This window comes from Anolis carolinensis, chromosome 4, assembly GCF_035594765.1.
Source record: "Anolis carolinensis isolate JA03-04 chromosome 4, rAnoCar3.1.pri, whole genome shotgun sequence".
In the NCBI taxonomy this organism is placed as follows: Eukaryota; Metazoa; Chordata; class Lepidosauria; order Squamata; family Dactyloidae; genus Anolis; species Anolis carolinensis.
This window is the reverse complement of record NC_085844.1, coordinates 191,186,905-191,205,653: the sequence shown is the minus strand read 5'-3', so window position 1 is coordinate 191,205,653 and position 18,749 is coordinate 191,186,905. Positions and strand designations below refer to the sequence as shown.

General features: G+C 40.5%; 1 protein-coding gene across 3 annotated transcripts in view; it reads left to right on the top strand.

Moving 5' to 3' along the window:
• Positions 1-14,195, top strand: part of tbc1d22b (TBC1 domain family member 22B) — a 69,770-nt gene extending 55,575 nt beyond the window's left edge. For all 3 annotated transcript variants that reach the window (XM_062978440.1, XM_008119319.2, XM_062978441.1), the window contains 5 exons: positions 9,419-9,525; positions 10,656-10,731; positions 11,251-11,378; positions 11,657-11,752; positions 12,259-14,195. In XM_062978440.1, coding sequence (XP_062834510.1) covers positions 9,419-9,525; positions 10,656-10,731; positions 11,251-11,378; positions 11,657-11,752; positions 12,259-12,387 — 536 coding nt within the window. In that variant the 3' untranslated portion in view covers positions 12,388-14,195. The remainder of the gene's footprint in view (positions 1-9,418; positions 9,526-10,655; positions 10,732-11,250; positions 11,379-11,656; positions 11,753-12,258) is intronic.
• The last annotated feature ends 4,554 nt before the right edge of the window (positions 14,196-18,749 follow it).

The window sequence follows — 18,749 nt, the reverse complement described above, 5'->3', positions numbered from 1 at the left end:
AAGAAACGCCAGTGACTACAAAGTCCACACGGTCCCAGCTAGATCTCTTTGAAGACATTGGAAGCTTCACATCTGGACCACCAAAGTACAAAGATAATCCTTTTTCATTAGGCGATGCCTTCAGCTCACAGTGGGAGACAGACAACTCCTCTTGGGGGATGGACAAAGGGGAAGAAGAGACAGACATTGCCATCTCCAGCATCCGGCCTATTGGTGACAGACCCATTAACAGAATAGAGACAGGGAGCAAGATATCAGTAGTGGAGTCCAATGAAGCTCAGCAGAAGTTTGCAGGGGCCAAAGTCATCTCATCTGATATGTTCTTTGGACGGGAAGCTGATACAGTTCCAGTGGCTGAATATTTGACCGATCTTCAGTCAACAATGAGAGTGGCAAGAGACATCGCACAAGAACATCTAGCTGTAGCCCAGCAGAGATAGAAGAGCTACTATGACAGGTCAGCCAAACCAAGAAGCAAGCGGAGGTTATTTTTCGATGGAGAGAGTGGTAAAGACCCTGACGTGATGGGGATTGGTAGTTTTAACCATCAACAGTTTACTTTCAAGATTCTACAAAAATGCTTGGACTATGTTTCGCAGGACTTCTTAAATGACTCTTGGAAGTTTCGCAAAAAGACATTTTGGGACAGAGAGACTTCATTGTGTTGCTGGGAAGGATGAGTGTAATTATCCCCAACAACATGTTAACCTCTGGAATGCTCCGCAGAGTGAAACATCGATGAACTGTGCCAGGTGGCATGAGGAAGATCCCTGTTGAATGTGCTGAGTATCAGAAGATGTTTAGTCCAGTGTATAAATAAAGACTTGGGGAATAACCCTGAATGAAAATTAAACTGTTACAAATATGATTTATGGAAAATGTATTTTAAAAATGTCTTTTGATTTGAGGTTGTGAATCTTAACAATGGGAAAGATGACCAATACGTTTATGGTTTGTATGTTGAATGGTGACAATGTCATAACTGTATGGTAAGATATGGACATGTTATGTGTATATGCAACAGTGAAGGTTTGTATTTTATGATTTATGTATTGTATCTAACTTTGTGTTTTATTTCAGGAATACTGTTGTGTATGTATATATGTATTTATTAATTATTTTTGCCCATTCTAGGCATAGAAAAGGCAAAAATAATCTTTCTAAGGGGGGAGGTGTAGAGAAGTTGTGTGTTAAACAGATTATTGATATGATTTTATTTATTTGTTTGTTAAAGAAAAAAAGAGTTATATATTAGCAAGGAAAAGCCTAACATGGAAACTAGCTGGAAGCAGCATTTGGTAGGTTGCCATGGTAACACAGCTTCCCTTGGGAGAAAAGGGGCGTGGCTAAGATGACAGTTAGAGCATATTCCCTTTTAAAAGTTCAGTTGCTGTGAGGGTTTAAAAAGGACAGTTGCGGTTAGGTTTTGAAAAGATTAGGAGCTGTGGAAATCAGCTAAGGACAGCAACTTATGGTCACTCAGGGGAAAGGCTGGGAATATAAGTTGACCAGGGGAGTTTAGTATACTGTTTTGAAGAGAAGTTATTTAAGAAATATCCATTCAAGAAAGACTACATTGTAACTTAAGATCCGGAACGTTTACTGATTGAAACCATACGCTTATGTACCAAAAATAAACTTGAATTTTGTTATTGTTCATAAAGATAAGTCTCCTTGCCTTTCCGTAAGCCTGTTACCTCACGTTGGTGGCAGTTACCGTACCTATCTATATAAGTTACCGTACTTTTCTATATAAGTTACCATCTTTACTCATTTAAACCCAATCAGTTCCGTTATCCTTCCTTATCCACTAAATCCTCCCTGTCATACATTCACACATCCTCCACCCCTCCCTCTCATACGCGTGCACAGTTCTCCTCAGTTGGAGGCAGTGGTGGGATTCAGAAAAAGATTCCTTCCCTGCCTCACCTCTCTTCATAGACAATGGTTTCTCTTTTAAAGAATCAGTTACTATGAAATTCCTCTGAAGCTCGAGACTTGGTGCAAGGAATGATTCTTTCCTTACAGGTTTAATGTGGGGAGCCGAGACATCTCTTTATGAAGGGACAGTTCTTCATAGCTAGAGATGCTAATTGCTTTGAGCTAGATTTAACTTTCAGAACTTTGATGGTTAAGAAACTGTTCAAGAGCGATTATGCTCCTGCAAGTCTGTGGAGGCTTTTCATGAAGTCACAATTAGTGTTGGTAACAGTGTGCATTTCAAAGTTTGAAGGTGGCTGCCTGGGATCATCTCCTATCTCTTTCCCTGATTGTCGTTGCCTTATAGACTCCTGCTGCCATCTCCATTACCCTAATGTTCCTCATATTCTGCTTGCTGCTGGGCTTCTGTAGCACTGGTGCCTCCCTGCTGTTCTGTGATGTCTTTCCTCCTGAGCTGAGAAGTTGGTGTCTACAAGAAGTAGGAGTTTGAGGGTGAAGATAAAGCTGGAGGCCTTCCAGCCACAGAAGGTTAATCCTTTAAGTTCCAAATAGCTGGCAGGACCCAAGTAAACACAGTGGTGCAGTTCATACATGACTTCTTCCATCATTAACACAACTGTTTATTTATGCCGTAACAAACTGAGGCCAGTTTCACTGAGTATTTCAATTTGCTTATGGGAATTAGTTCTAACAAACTTGCTGATAATAAATGCATATTTTTATCTGCAGTTTTATCCATGCACATAGATTACCAAAGTTTAGCTTGGAATAAATACACATGCAAAAAGCATTGATTGTGAATGGTCTACATAGTTGCATTATGTTACAGCAAACAAATGAGCATATAAGTGCTGGATCACTTCAATTGCCTTTCAAAGTCTCTTGCTGTAATGGGCAACCAAACTACTGTGGGGAAATAAGCAGGACCGAGTGCAACAGCACTTTCCCACTTATATACATCACCACCTGTTGCTGAGACTTCTGTTACTGGGGGGGGATGTAAAGCAATCGTGTCTAGTATCCATTGTTAATTTCCATGAGTTTGTCTAATCCCATTTTAATGTAGGTCTGTTTGGCAGTTATCCCTATATCACACCACTATGGGCTGTATTTATATGTCCTTAATATTTTGCAAATTTATATTTGAACACTTCTGGTACCCAAATTTAAGAAATTAAACGTGAATCGTTCTCAGTATGAATTGGGTATTGTTCCAAGAATCCAGATAACATTGTTCTTAAAGCTGTGCTGAAAGTGGTACATTGCAAATAAGGAATTGTATTATTATATCACCATGCATCTCTCTAGCACCTCACCTTGCATAGTAATGCTGTGAACTGTGTGCTTAGTTTGACCCAGAACATTTGCAGAAGATTAATTCCTTGGTTGACAAAAACATCCTTAAGAGCCATATGCTGTGATTAGCCCTTTTGCTTAGGGCCAAACTACATATTATGCAGAAAACCCAAGACAAGATCTCCCAGTGTTTATATTTTTACTTAAAAGTTAACTAGGAGGACTCTGATGTTAACTCTGCAGGGACAAGAGGAATAAAAGTACCTGTGTTTACCTTCCAGCAAGGTGAACAGTGGCTTGGAGTAGAGATGGTTTAGATTACAAAATCAGCAGAGAAAAAAAGAGATTAATACCCCCTTCTATAACATCGCTGCTCAGTGAGATTCAAAGAACCTCAATATCTGCCTTTGAGGGGCCATGTGACACTCCTTTTTGTGGGTCTTCTCCCTTCATGTTTTGCTTGGCTTTTGTACATACAATATGATGTTTCTGACTCAGTAAGGCTCACACAAGTCTGGAAATACATGCCAATTCTACAGTTTAACTACTGAATCATTCTTTTGTAAAATGTTTCATTCAAATGCACTTAGGGGGCAGCCACGAGGGCAGCTTACATAAAAGGATCAGTGAATATACGTCATTTTGTGAGAAGTTTGGTTTTGAAATGGAGGTTTAACAAATCTCCAGGGCAGCAAACTGATTGAAGGAACTACAGTTCCAAGTAGACTTTGGGCGATCCTTCCTGAATTCAGCTTGTAGAGTTTGGTGCCTGCAGAGCAGCTGTCCTTCCTGGGCTCTGAGCCCTCAATCCCTTGAACTGGGCCAGTTGCTCAGCAGTACCTCTTAACACTGTAGGAGGTTTGAATGGCTTGTCCTTGGCTTTGAAAAAGAAGCATGAGGGAAGCGTAACCTCCTGTTCAGTGCTACCAGCCAAAGCAGCTCTTCATAGGGACACTCTGATATCCATTAGCAAAACAGCTGCCATGGAGAGAGGCAGAGAGTGGCCAGATTTGTATTCCTCAGCAGCCTCTCATAAGGTTGTCAAGTACATCCTGGCACAAGAAGAAGCAAGAGATACTTGCACAAATGGGTCAAGCAAGGCTTAGAGGTAGGGGAGTAACAAGTCTTGATTAATCAGTAGACATGCAGCCTTTTACCAAACAATAATTCAATTTTATGTGCAACCCGAGGTTAAACTAATCCCTATAAAAATTTCATATAATATATATTAAAATTTATATGAAATAATATTTGTATTATTTATAATTTTCATATAATCTTTACTGTGTAAATGAGGTTTGGATTTTCTTTCTTTACGTTTCTTATGTACTACAGTTGTGTGTCATTTCCTCTATATCCGCTCCACGTGATTAATCGCAAACATCATTTTCAACAGATGTTATTTTGTTAATTAGAAACATCAATTTTAGTGATAATTACCGCAAGTCAATCAACAAATTGTGAAAATTATAGAAGTTATAAAAGTACCTACACTTGAACAGCACCAGCATTCCACTTCTCTAGTGATTAAATCTCTATGGAGGAACTGAACTGAGGCTGTCTGTTGGGTGAGCTTTGACTGTGTCTTCCTGCCTAGCTGTACAGGGTTCAACTGGATGTCCTTTGAGGGTCTCTTCTAATTCTTTCCTTCCGTTCCCACTACGGGCCCTCCCTTGAGAACCTCCTCCCCCTCTTCTTCCTCCTCTACCTCTTTACAACTCTGTAGGAACAAAAAATGGTTTAATGTTTGTCAGTTGGTACAAAATAACAGAGTTGTGCAATACAACATGGAAGACAGTGACATATGCGAACATTGAACAGATTGGTAGGAATCAGGCCGGCCCTAGGTAATTTTCAAGTGTAAGCAAACAGAATTTTGGCACCCCCTCCCCAAACCAATAACTGAAAAATAAAAGTGCTGGATAAGTGAAAATGTTGGATAATAAGGAGGGATTAAGGAAAGCCTATTAAACATCAAATTACATTATGATTTTACAAATTAAGCACCAAAACATCATGTTTTACAACAAATCAACAGAAAAAGCAGTTAAATACATGGTAATGTTATGTAGGAATTAGTATATTTGCGAATTTAGCACCAAACTGGGCTATAGGGCATTGTGGACTCAGATAACCCAGTTCAAAGCAGATATTGTGGGTTATTCTGCTTTGATATTCTGTGTTATATGGCTGTGTGGAAGAGCCCAGAGGGTCCTTAGGAATCTATAGGAATTAAAAGGCCACCAAAAGGGAATCTGGCTCCCGGTATAATAAAACTCTAAAATCAGGACAGTAAATAAAGAACAACACTCTCAAAACAAGGGAATTCCAGACAGGAAACATTCAGGGCCAGTTAACACCACCCAACAAAGGATTTCCTCAGACAGGAATCAGTCAGGCTTTGTGAGGTCTGGCTGCTTATTGCTTGGGCATCCTCTACAGAAAGGAGCAAACCATGAAAATGAACAAAATCTGGCTACCAGTATTTTAAAAAGCTCTATAATCAGGACAGTAAATTGAGAGAAACACTTAAAAAAGGGAATTCCAGAGAGGAAATAATCCGGGCCAGCTAACAGGATTCCGCCAGGCAGGAAGCAGCCAGGCCTTGAAGCTGCAAGGCTATTTGATGCTAATCAAGGTGGCCAATTGCAACATTTACACTTGCCTCAGACAAGAGTTCTTTCTCCACAGACATATAAACCTTCCACAGACATATAAACCTCACTTTCCTAGTGTCCAATATGCCTCACAACCTCTGAGGATGCCTGCCATAGATGTGGGCGAAATGTCAGGAGAGAATGCTTCTGGAACATGGCCATACCACCCAGAAAAATCACAGCAACCCAGTGATTCCAACCATGAAAGCCTTGACAATACATAGAACCAAAACTGCTTTTTTGACCACTTGAATTCAATTTCCGTGTTAAAGAGGGAGCATCAGAAATATCGTAGGCACAGAGCCAAGGCCTTCGCTGGGTCACCGTAGGGGCCTACCAGCCTGGTGCTGCGCACTCCCAGCCGGCCCTGCCCCCTCCTTCTTCTCCTCCTCCTCCTCGCGCTGGCCGCGTCCCTACCTTGCCATTGTCCGCGCCCGGTGGACAGCGGATGGCAACGCCAGGCGTCCCCCGGTGTTCATGCTCGGCGCCAGGCAAGCTGACGACGGAGCCCGAGATCTTGCTGGCGTCGCTGGTCGCTTCGCTGCCGTTGTCCCTGTTGGTGCCATCCAGCATGTCGTGGTGGCTGCCGCTGCGCGGGGTGCACAAGCCCTTCTGGCCCACGCTGAAGGCCTTAAAGTCGACGGTCTTGTTCTTGTTCTGTCTTGTTCTCCCTCCGGGCGTGCCTCCCTCCTCGCCTGCCTGCCTCCGGCCACGAGTCTAAGAGGAGGAGGCGGGGTGTGCGTGCATGCATGCACACATGCATGCACACATGCGCACACACGGGGGAGGGGGGAGGTGAGGCGCACCAGGAGGGCGTGCTCCCCTCCCAGCGGGGAGGGGGAAAAAGACAAAAAAAGAAGCTGCTCATTAGACTTAGGGCACTTGGAGGCACCTCAACTGCACCCCTCAGAGGATGGCGACTTCAGCAACCACTTAGTTTGCCTACCGGTTGAACCGCCCCTGGTAGGAATCATCCCTCGGCTGTATGATAAGTCAAAAGCACATTAATTTCTTGGATACGGAAAGGAGAGAAATGGATGTGATGGGGATGATATGTATCCATTATGAATCCAGTCCCCATCTAGCCTTCTTAAACCATAGGTTGCCTTCTTAAAAGGCATTTTCTGAAGTGTGTGTGATAAGGTCCTTAGTTTTAATATGTGCAGCATTTTTATCCTTTCAGAGTCTTGAGTAATTTTCATAAAATACAATGTAGTCTTTACGGTGATACCATATTATTTATTTTCTCCCCCTCCCCTTCTCCATTTTATGGGTTGTGAAGTGTCTTTGTCAAAAAAGTATTCAGTTAAGTAGCTGAAAATGACAGGTTTCATTCTCACACATACAAAGCATGCATGAGTTCGCACCTTGAACTTGTAATGAATGGCATAGTGCTGATATTGGGTATGTGCCAAAGGTCTTGGGGACAATTCTGAAAAGTGTCATGCAAAGAACAAGCCGGGTCATTTTAGAATCAGAATCCTCACCTCAAATAATATAATACTATTTATGATACAGTAATGTACAATAAGAAATCAGTCTACAATATAACCATCAGTGGAAAATTTAGTGATGAGTGTGCACTCCCACTCCCAGAAATATTTTCCTTCCATACAGGCCCACGGGAAAGGGGCATTTTAAAAGTCTCCAGTTGCCTGAGCGCCGTGGTCTCCTGCTAAGCTAACAAACGATTTTTCCTCCCACCACATTTACCTCCTTTTTCAAAACATAGTTTTTCCTCCTTTTTTCCATTCAAACCTATCTGTTTTGTTATTGTTTATGACCCTAAATATCTGACCAAAAAGTTCTCACTTTCTCCTGCCTTCCTCTGTGCTGTCTTCTCAAAGAAATAATACAGATGAGTCTGCCTAATAATACGTAGCACTAGTGACATGTTACCTCCACATCTGATATTTCTTCTTTTGTGGCTGCAGGCCTTCCTGTTTTTTGAATGTGACAGTGGGCAGACATCCATCCCAAGAAATTCTGACAAATTAACTAACTACCTGGTGCATATTTTATCATCATTAATTTGGGGACTCTAGAAAGTTAGGATAAGTTGCTAGGGGAAAATAACTGAGTGACACTAAGAAGACACATTAAACTTGTGCTTGCAGAGCCCCTCTCATGGAAAAAGGCATTTAACAGCAACCAATGCAAACCATTTCATAAGCCCAATTAAAATATATTTAGAAAAATCAGGTCATCCAAAAGTGACTACAGTGTGCTTGCAACAATCTGCTCTAACACTGTGCCCAGGAAGGAGGCATTCCATGTTACATTGTTCACATTTTTGAAGCCTAGGTTAGGTTATTTCAGGAATAGTATTATAGTCATTTGGAGACCATATTGTCTGTGTTTTACTACACTCTTAGACATAAGTGGGTCAGTGTGTAATCTATATTGTAAAAGCAAAAACATTTTGTGCTAAATGTGGGTGCATTTATTAGCTATTTATCAAAATGTACATGTGTGTTTTTCCATACTGTATTTAACTGGTATTCACAAGACAGAACTAGAAGCTCTGTGTGGCATTCAGATCTTGAACAATGTAAGTTTTAGGGTACATCTATACTGTAGAATCAATGTATTTTGGCAACGTTTTAACTGCCATGGCTCAATGCTATGAGTTCATGGGAGTAAAGGTTTTTAGGCTTCTATGCCAAAGAGTGCTGATGCTTCACCAAACTAGAAATGCCAAGGTTCCCTAGCATTGACCCATGGCAGTTAAGGTGGTGTCAAACTGCATTAATTCTACATTGTAGATGCACCTCTGGTCATCATCCTTCTGCGATCTAACCATGCACATTCAAACCTATTTTTAGTCATATGGACCAGAATTTCCTTGCTGTTTTTTTTTAAACAAACACAATGAAATACGAAATTCTAAGGCCATTGGACCAGTGCTGAATTGTATTTTTCTTTCAATTTTTGCAGATTTGAATATAGCAAACCTTTCACAGTGCATGTAGAGCAGTCTAAAGAATAAAGGCAGACTATTTATTTATTGATTTATTTAAAATATTTATATTCTGCCTTTCTCACCCCAAAGGGGACTCAGGGCGGAGCACAATATATATATGGCAAACATTCAGTGCCAGAACATAAAATAAACTATAAATATAAATAAACACTAAAATCAGTTATCTTCACATGAAAAAAATTATTTAAAACCATCACAAGTCAGCCATACCAGATCTGGTCAGCAGGGTGAAATTTCCTATTGCTGCTGTTATTGCACTGTCCCACAGCCATGTTTTTACCATCTTTCTAAAGGAGGGAGGGGGCTGATCTAATCTCGCCAGGGTCGGAGTTCTATAGCCAAGGGGCAACCACTGAGAAGGCCCTGTTTCTCATCCCCACCAATCGCGCCTGTGACGGTGGCGGGACCAAGAGCAGGGCCTCCCTGGAATATCTTAATCTCTGCGACTAGGGAATACACCTTGAACCATTGCTCTTACAAAATAGGGAAGTTTGTCCCTATCTCTTACTCTTCAGAATTTCTTCTGCCTTTTGTTTTTCAGAAGAGGATGTGGAGAATTTTGATGTTACAAACCTGTCACAGGATGTGATGCGGAGCATTGAAGCAGATAGCTTTTGGTGTATGAGCAAGCTACTAGATGGGATACAGGTAGACTTTGCTTCCTTGGTCTCTTTGTCTATTCCTTCTGGACCTCCATGGTAGAAACTAATTAAAGGCTTGGTCATGCTCCATACTAAAAATGCTGCATCCAGGCAATCTAAGTATTGCACTTAAATATCTACTTTCTGTCCCTTATATGAATAATACCAATTCAGCACAGTTGCATATTTTTCTTGTCCTTCATGATTCATTCCACATTTGCATAATGTATTCATTCAGATCAATAGTATCTTGCTGAGCATATTTACTTTTGAATTTGGCCATTAGAATTGGACTAAAGAGATTGCATGTAATAATAGGACACTAAGTTTTCCAACCTGGTACCCTCCAAATGTATCAGACTACAGTTCTCATTGTCTCCCAGCAAACTTGGCTATGGAGTTACCCATTGATGAATGATTATTGTCAATATTTGTCAGTTGGCACCTGGCAGGCATAGTGTGGAATATATCCATCTTCTTTACTGATACTTCTTTTATGAGACTGTGCTAGGCAAATTGTGTGTACGTCTGATTTTGAATTTGCATTATTTTAAAGAGACACCTGAAAATGGCTTTTCTGAAAAAAGAGTTCAAAGCTAAAGAACTTCTATCCCTCCAGGTAGTTTGGATTACAACATTCACAGTCCGTTACATTGGCCATGTTCGCTGGGGTTCATCTGAGAGTTGAAATCTTTGTTTGCATGTGCACCTCTCTTGTAGAAATTCCTGACTAAATCTGATTATGTAACCAGTAGGGAGAAAAACGAGTAATAGCTGAAAGTTTAAGTTTCATCACCTTTACCAATCACCATGAAACAGTCAGGCAATTGCACCCATTCAGTAGGTCTCCATGATCACCAGCCCTAGAGTTCTTACTTCATGATACATGTTGCATGAATTTGGTCCCAGGATTGAGTTCTAGTAATATATACACATACAAGGCGAAAAGGTATAGAAGTTGGGTAAGAAAGAAAAAGGGGAGATAATGGGTTCTAGTAATTCTTGAAAACTTCTACTTGATAAAACGGAAACATTTTAGAAATGGCAGGTGAAAAAATGAGTATTTTTCCTTCACATGCACTGGCTTTGGTTGTTGGGGTGTTTATTATTTATTCACTTATTTATTATGTATTACAGGACAATTACACATTTGCACAGCCTGGAATCCAAAAGAAGGTCAAAGCACTGGAGGAACTTGTCAGCCGTATCGATGGTAGGTGAGGCTAAAGCTACTGAAGATGAATTTAAGCTTGTCAGGTTCTTCCATATCCTCGCCTCAATCACAAAAGAAAAAGACTTTGAGTGGGAAGTGTATAAAGGTACCATGCAGCCAAAATAAAGCTTGTAAAATTTTATTTAGCCATACAGCTGGGAGATGATCCATTCAGGGTGTCAAATATCTTAAGTTCTTCATGGCTTCTGTGACTCACAATAGAGTTTACCGCCCCTGTGCAGTGCATCATTTGGAACATTTTAGAGCCACTATATAAGCATTTTTGTAGTGACCTCTTCTCCCCTGATGCATGTAACCAAACTGATTCCCACTGAAACCCGCAGCTCCCTGGATGCTAAAACAGCAGCCAAGGAGCTTGGAAAAGCACAGTAAATTGTGAACAAGTGATTGGTAAATAAAAGGTAAATAAAAACAGAATGCTACTGAGATAATGACTTATGAGGTTTGTCAGTGGAGACACTCTATATTCAGCAGTGTAAACCGAATGTACTGTTTCAGAACAGGTACACAATCACTTCAGGGAATATGAAGTAGAATACCTGCAGTTTGCCTTTCGTTGGATGAACAATTTACTGATGAGGGAGCTTCCTCTTCGCTGCACTATTCGCCTTTGGGATACCTACCAGGTATGGACTGCTTAGTCTTGCTGTTGGAGCCTTGCTTGATATAGATCCCCATCTTTATGTGTATTGCTGACATTAATCAGATGGCTTCTCTGTTGCTGGGATTTTGCATTGTCTGTATTGGACCAAGCTGTACAATCAACTTTCATTTGCCCGTATATTCAAGTGAGTGCTTTCCCATGCAGACACACAAAACCCCATAAAACTTGTAGAAACTGTAAGAAATGAACAAGCTACACAAATTCATTCTTTCTAACCTCAAGTGTGGATTATTTTTTCAGTCTGAGCCAGAGGGATTCTCTCATTTCCATTTATATGTCTGCGCTGCATTCTTGATTAAGTGGCGGAAAGAGATCTTGGATGAAAAGGACTTCCAGGTAAATCTTCACACGGCAGTTACGTTTAGGAAGAAATACAGTATGATTGTCTTGCTTGAGGCATTTGTCAGTCTAGCATAAGACAATAGACCACACCATAAGCAGCAAGTGCTCTGGCCTGTAACTGGGTGAACAACATGATACTATCTAGAGATCCAGTTATTTTCCATGTATAAGTCCCTGACTATGGGACCTTAAATATGCCTGTAAGATAGGTTCTAAATGTCATGTGTTTGAAGTTTTGATCCCAATTCTTAAATATTATATTATATATATATATATATATATTATATTATATTATATTATATTATTTACTACACAGAATCATCATTGTCCCATTAGCCCCAAATCAGTGAAAATTTGTTCCTAGTGGCCACATTTCACACTTAAATGAAACTAAGCATGGATTAAGCTTTCTGCCTTAACTGTGGACATCTGTACATTCTGTTTGCTTACGGCAATAGCCACACTGCCACCTTTGCACCAAATTTTGTTCTTTATTCCAGGGCCTTCTAATGCTGTTACAAAACCTACCCACAATACACTGGGGCAATGAAGAGATTGGACTCCTTCTTGCTGAAGCCTACAGACTCAAGTACATGTTTGCGGATGCCCCCAATCATTACCGCCGATAGATACCAAGGTTCTGCCTCTGCGCCCCATCATGTTGGCCCAGTCCCAATCACTGTGGCATTGCATCACTTGAGTCCTCAGACACTCTGACCAGGAACCCACTCTTTGCTGTAAAAAGCTCACACTGGACTTCTGTCTTAACTTTTGCGTGTGCCTGCCACTCTGTGCGTGGATGTGCCACTGAAACCACCATTAGTGTCCCATGCTGTTATGGTGGCCTCAGCTCAGTTGGGGAAGATGTACGAATAAACTGAGCCCCTGAATGCACTTCAAGCCCCAGCCTGGGTCATCTGAGCCTTGCAGCCTCTTGTTAACCCGCTTAAGCACAGACACACTCATGCACTCCCAGCTGGGCCTGTATATTCCCTCCCCCCAGACGCTGTTTAATCAAACTCCCCAATGAAGATGCCTTACAAAGAGTTCTGCCCTGGGGAATGGCAGTGCCGTCGGACTCAAGAAGCTCTCAGGGCTTAGCTTCACTCGGCGTGTCTGAAGAAGTGTGGCATTTTGAGAGTTAACAAGAGACACATACACTCCACACACATGCACACCTCCACACAGTTACACCCAGTGAAGCATGTCTCTGCATAGGTTGGTACACATGTGTTCAAAAGGCTGTCTTGTCCACACACAGTTTGGAATGACACAAGTGAACAAGACAGTAAGTCTCCTGTGATTGGTTGGTTGGTTGGTTGGTTGATTGGTTGGTTGATTGGCTGACTGTCTGTCTGTCTGTCCGACCTGCTGTGTGAATTGAATTTAAGAGGGAGGACTGAGCTTATAAAAATCTTTCTGTGACAATGACACTCCTCCAAGAAATTATGTGTATATTGTGTTCTTGTGTATATGGGTAAAAGATGTACAATATCAGTCTTCTGTTTGTAGCAGATATGATTTTATATTTATAACGTGTGTCTCAAGCGTGTAAAGGCTGCCTCGATTACAAATGACAATGGGCCCCTGCCTCCCCTGGCTGTCAGGGTTTTGGAGCTGTCTGCACATCTGCACTAGCACAATATTCCCCCTTCCTCAAAACTTTCATTCCATTTCGGTTGTGACAGACCTCACTCTAAAGCAAAACACATGGAGAGACCTCTGGAGCTTCAACCATCTGGCCCCAAGTAGGGCATCTGTGGTTGAGACTAAACCTATATTATTGTATCCATCAATTGAGATGGGAAATGCAACCCAGCCTGTGTTGCTTGGCTTTTCTCTCCTCCCAGCCCTGCTTGGCCTTCCTTCAGTGACAGAAAGATGACTTTCTTGCTTTAAGGCTCTAAACTGTTCTGGAGAGATAGGAAGATGTGTTGTATTCTGTACCAGACTCCCTTCCTCCATGCTCCACTGTTGTCTCAGTGTGATTTCTGACAAACAACGACAAAAAGTGTGTTTTTATTTTGTTTACTCCAGCCAGCAGGTGGAGTCTCATTAGTGCCAAGCCTTGACCTCTTTGGTTACATTTGCTCCCTTGGGCTATTTTGCAGTTTGTGTTGGGCTGACTTTTCATTTCATCAGGCTTCAAACTGCCGGCTCCTCCTTTTGTTTTCCCACTTGGGGCTGGAAATCAAAAGCAGTCCAGCAGCTTTCTTGTAGTGATGGCACCAGAGGATGCAGGAGGCACAACAAGGCAAGAGCCTTGCTGCCATTCAGACACCAAGCAGCGTTTCCCAAATGGCTTTTCTAACCTGGAGTTGTTTTCTCAGGCATTCTGACTTGATTTTCTTTTGTGTGTGTGCCTTTTGTTGTTTCCTCTGAGACAGCAACCTGGTGGTCATTAGTTTAACATGACTAATTAAAAAGGAAAACCAAATATATGTTTCCAATCTTTTTTTCTTACTGATTTTATTAGGTTATGGTCATTTGACAAGGCTTTTGAGGACTTGTTTTCTGGATTCTTCTCACATTATAGTGGTCTTCAGTCCAGGGTGACTTCGTTTCTACAGTAGTCTCTCTTTGAAAAGTACTATTTTAATCTTGCTGTTGTTTAAGATATTGGTACATGAGTAGTTAAATGTATTGTTGTTTATATAATAAGGACAGAGAATGTGAGGCCCCTTAGATGTTGATTATAGCTACCCTAACCTTTGCCAGCATTGCCATAGGAGATGCAGTCCAGCAATATCTGGAGAGGGGCCAAATTCCCATGATGGTTTCAAAATGTTCACTGTGCCCTAAAATCCAGGATCGTGGTACTCAAAAGCAGAGCTTTGGGGGGAATATGGTTCATAAACAACATGGCACAAAATGCTTTAGTCTGCTGATCAGAAAATGACATATGGGAAGAGTGGATGTCAAAATACCTTCTCTTTCCTGTTGCTGAAATGATTTGGGTCACAGGATAATATCTTCATGGATTAGAGGAAAATCTGTGTCCTTTGCCTAGTAATTTATTTGCATAAATAGTGCTAATCAAGTGACTTTTTGGAGCCATAGCTTTTGTTGTGTGGGACTTTCAAAGACCATGATCTGACACCTGTCTTGAGGCAGTCTGTTCAATCTCAACAAAGAATCCTGGATCCAGACCTAATTTCAATAATGTGAAATAGCAAAAGGCAAAGTGGGCCCTCAGGCAGACCTGAAAAATTAATACAGCATATAAACATATTTCCAGAGAAGGCAGTTCTGTGACATTGGCAGCTTTGCTACAGAGTCCCTTTGGAGGAGTCTCCAAAGGGCTTCTGATAAATGAGATGAATCTGTTGACAACTGTCCAGTTAACAGTTGCTCTTGTAACTTGAAATGGTTCATTTGATCTTAAGATTCATGGCTAGGACATGCTGTTCTTGTTGTTCTTGTTTGTGGCCAGAGCTGGAAGGAAATGTGGTTTAGCCAACCAAAGCATACAAGGATAAAACATGTGAAACAAGTCACTTGTTTGCTATGGTAAATCCTGAGTTGTTCCCACACATACTTGTTTTAGTGCCACCTTCACCCAAAAGTTATTTTCAAATCCATCAAGAAGAGCTTGCAGCTGAAACTGGACATCTTTCCATTTTTCATGCAGACTGGGCTGAGCACAGTAGGTCACTCCGACTTCCTCACCCCCACCCTAAGTTAATTACTATGAAAATAAAAAGTTCACTGGAGTGGAACAAACGTAATTACTTTTTGGGAGCCTAATTATCTGCATTTATTGCCAGTGCTTTGTTGTAATTGATTGCTAATGGTCTGCTTCACTTTGGAATTATCTAATTAATACCCCCACAGAAGAAATCAGAATCCACACTGAAATGGCAAGGTTTTTTTTTTGGGTTTTTTGGGGGGTTTTTTTGCAATCCTGACTGCAGTTGTTTTTGTTCTGGTGCTGCTGTTTGTATCTGGATACCTCTTTGGAGTGTGTTGACGCCTGTATTTGATTGCTTTGCAATCCTGATGGCCCAAGACTTTTTATGTTCTTCTGTAAAACAGATCTTGCTCATTGCTAAAGGCAAATCCCAAGTATGTTGGGCTGGATTATGTTGGCACCTCTTCAGCCCTTTTGATCCTGTGTCCCTTTCATCCTTCTGCCCTCATCCTTTATTCTCACAAATTGCATTGTCTGGCAGTGGTTGTGGTTTTAGGCTGTGACCATTTTCTGCCACCTTTAGTTTAGCCTTCCAAAGCATTCAGCAGTTTGCAGAGAAAGAATTCTGGTGCTGTGAACTCAATTGAAACTGTGACCCCAGGCTCTTTTCTGCACGTTAACTGTGGAGGCTTGTTTGCGCATTTATGTATATAACCTAATTTCTCATCACTACATTTTTCAGTGTGCAACTTAAATATATGAGCCGATGCCACTGTGTTTAAACATAGGAGTGTGTAGTTTAAAGTGACCAGCTTGACATGGCCAATCCATCTTTGCAAGCCTTTTTTGATGTTGCAGTCATTGAGTGATGCATGTCCACAAAGGCTTCTAAATCCATTGCTCTTAAAAAATACCCAGATCTATAACTAATTTATAAGGTGTGTTGACAATTTTCTCATTATTAGCTATGGTTGCTGTCCTGGAAAATAGGTATAGTGTTACCTCCCCAAAAGCAGCATTTAAACATTGTGATCCTTGATTGTAGAATTCACTTTGAGGAATAGAAATAATCTCATTTAGTAAATATGTTCCACCAAAAAATAGCCATTATACTATTATATGCACACAGAATTGTTCTCTGGGAGGGTAGATTCAGGACTAAGTGGCGCAGAATGGGAGTGGTCCATAAAAAAAGGAGGTTTGCCAATGATCCCCTCACATGTTATTTTAATATTTGGGGAGAATCGTCTGAAACTTCTTGCTCTTGTGAGATATCTGACATCTTTTTGCTTTGGCATACACATTAAGAAAAGGAATGTTTTAGACGCTGAGAAGATGGGAAGACAATGTTGTCTTAATTATGTGCAAGTGAAAATTAAATTTGAAGCAATAGTAATCCAGAAGTTTAAGCAACTGCAGAGTCAGGAAGAATAAAAGGGTTTAGATATTACAAGAAAAAGGGGAATTATACCAGAAATAATCATGGAATCAAATTAGTTGTGTTAACATCAGTGCAAAGAGGATAAAGGGTTTATTTATTTCCTTATTTTTATCCTGCCTTTCACCTGATATAGAGACTGGTGAGATACACATTTTTCTTTAGGACCTAATTTTTCTGCTTTTCTTTCTCATGCAGTATGTAAAAGAAAAAGGTAGACATTTCCCTAAGGATACCTTCAGTCTTTCAGCAATTCTTTCAGTAATGCAAGCCAATCTCAGGCTAATTCATGCAATCTGATCAACTTGTAGAATGCAAAATGAGTGGCTCTGTGTAGAGCTGAGAGCAAAGAAGACATCTGCATCTTTCAAGAAACAGGTTGAGTATCTTGTATCCAAAATGCTAGGGACCAAAAGTTTTTTTGAATTTCATTTTTTTTCAGATTTTTATAACTGCATATATATACCTAATGAGATATCTTGGAGATGGATCCCAAGTCTAAACACGAAATTCTTTTATGTTTCTTACAAACATTCTATACTCAGCCTGAAGATAATGCCATACAATATTTTAAATAATTTTGAGCATAAACCATTAGAAAGCAAAGGGATCACTGTCTCAGCCACCCAAGTTGGCCATTTTGGATAAGGAATACTAATCTATTTCTATTGGTAAATACCCAGTGGAGTGCAAAACGTATTGTAACCTATTTGTTATAGAAGAAGTACCATATATACTCGAGTATAAGCCTAGTTTTTCAGCCCTTTTTTTAGGGCTGAAAAAGCTCCCCTCGGCTTATACTCGAGTGAGGGTCCTGGCCGGTTATATTCAGGTCAGCTTATACTTGAATATATAGGTAATCAGAGTTGGACAGTCTTATCTTATTAAAGCCTTTTTATTATCTTAAATTACAGCTTTATATATATATATATATATTCAAAAACATTTAACCTACTGATGCCTCAATTAATGTAATTTTATTAATATCTATTTTTATTTTTGAAATTTACCAGTAGCTGCTGCATTTCCCACCCTCATCTTATACTCGAGTCAATAAGTTATCCCAGTTTTTTGTGGTAAAATTAGGTGCCTCGGCTTGTATTCGGGTCGGCTTATACTCGAGTATATACGGTATATTTCTTCATCTATGATTTCTGGTTCACAGAGCAAATTTTGAGCAATATTCCATGTTATGTGATTCCTCCATGAAACAGTAGTCAGTATGAATTCTAGCTCTGGGTGACTATATAAGCTTGCTGTTCTCATAGCTTCATAGCTAATTTTAACAAATTGCAGATAAAGAGAGCAAATTTGTGTCTAGACCAGCCCATGAGCCTTAGTTTGGGGACCCCTGTTCTAGACTGGACCCCAGCTGAGGACCTATAATGGAGTGATCCCATATGGGGTGGGGGACATGAATAGAAAAATGCCAGGGAAGAATGTTCAGTGAAAATTCAGAGTTGGAATCCTATGGTATGGAAAGCAACATGGAGTGGAAAATGGATGAAAAGGAAAGGATTTATTTCCTTTGTTTACTTCTTTTTGAATTCTCAAGTATTTTCTCTGTTTTGTTTTGTTTTAAAGTAGAATTGCGGGATATAATTGCTTCCACATCCTTCTATGTAAATCAGGCCTGAAGAACTGCAGAGCTGCTTCAAGATGTGCCAAGTCTTCATGAGTACTTTCACCCCATTAGATCTATTTCCTAGTCTGATTTTATGAATTGGCAATAGTACAGCTTACTACCAAGTGAGGAAAACTTCCGTCTGCTAAGAGACTGAACTTTTTTAAAATTTTGCTAAATTAATTCACTCATGCCCATTTCTCCCCCAAAGATTGCCAACAAATCCAATAATCTTGTCGTTGTCTCTTTGAATTTGCCCAGCTACTCATTTTCTTGCATCATCCAATGCAAGACTTAA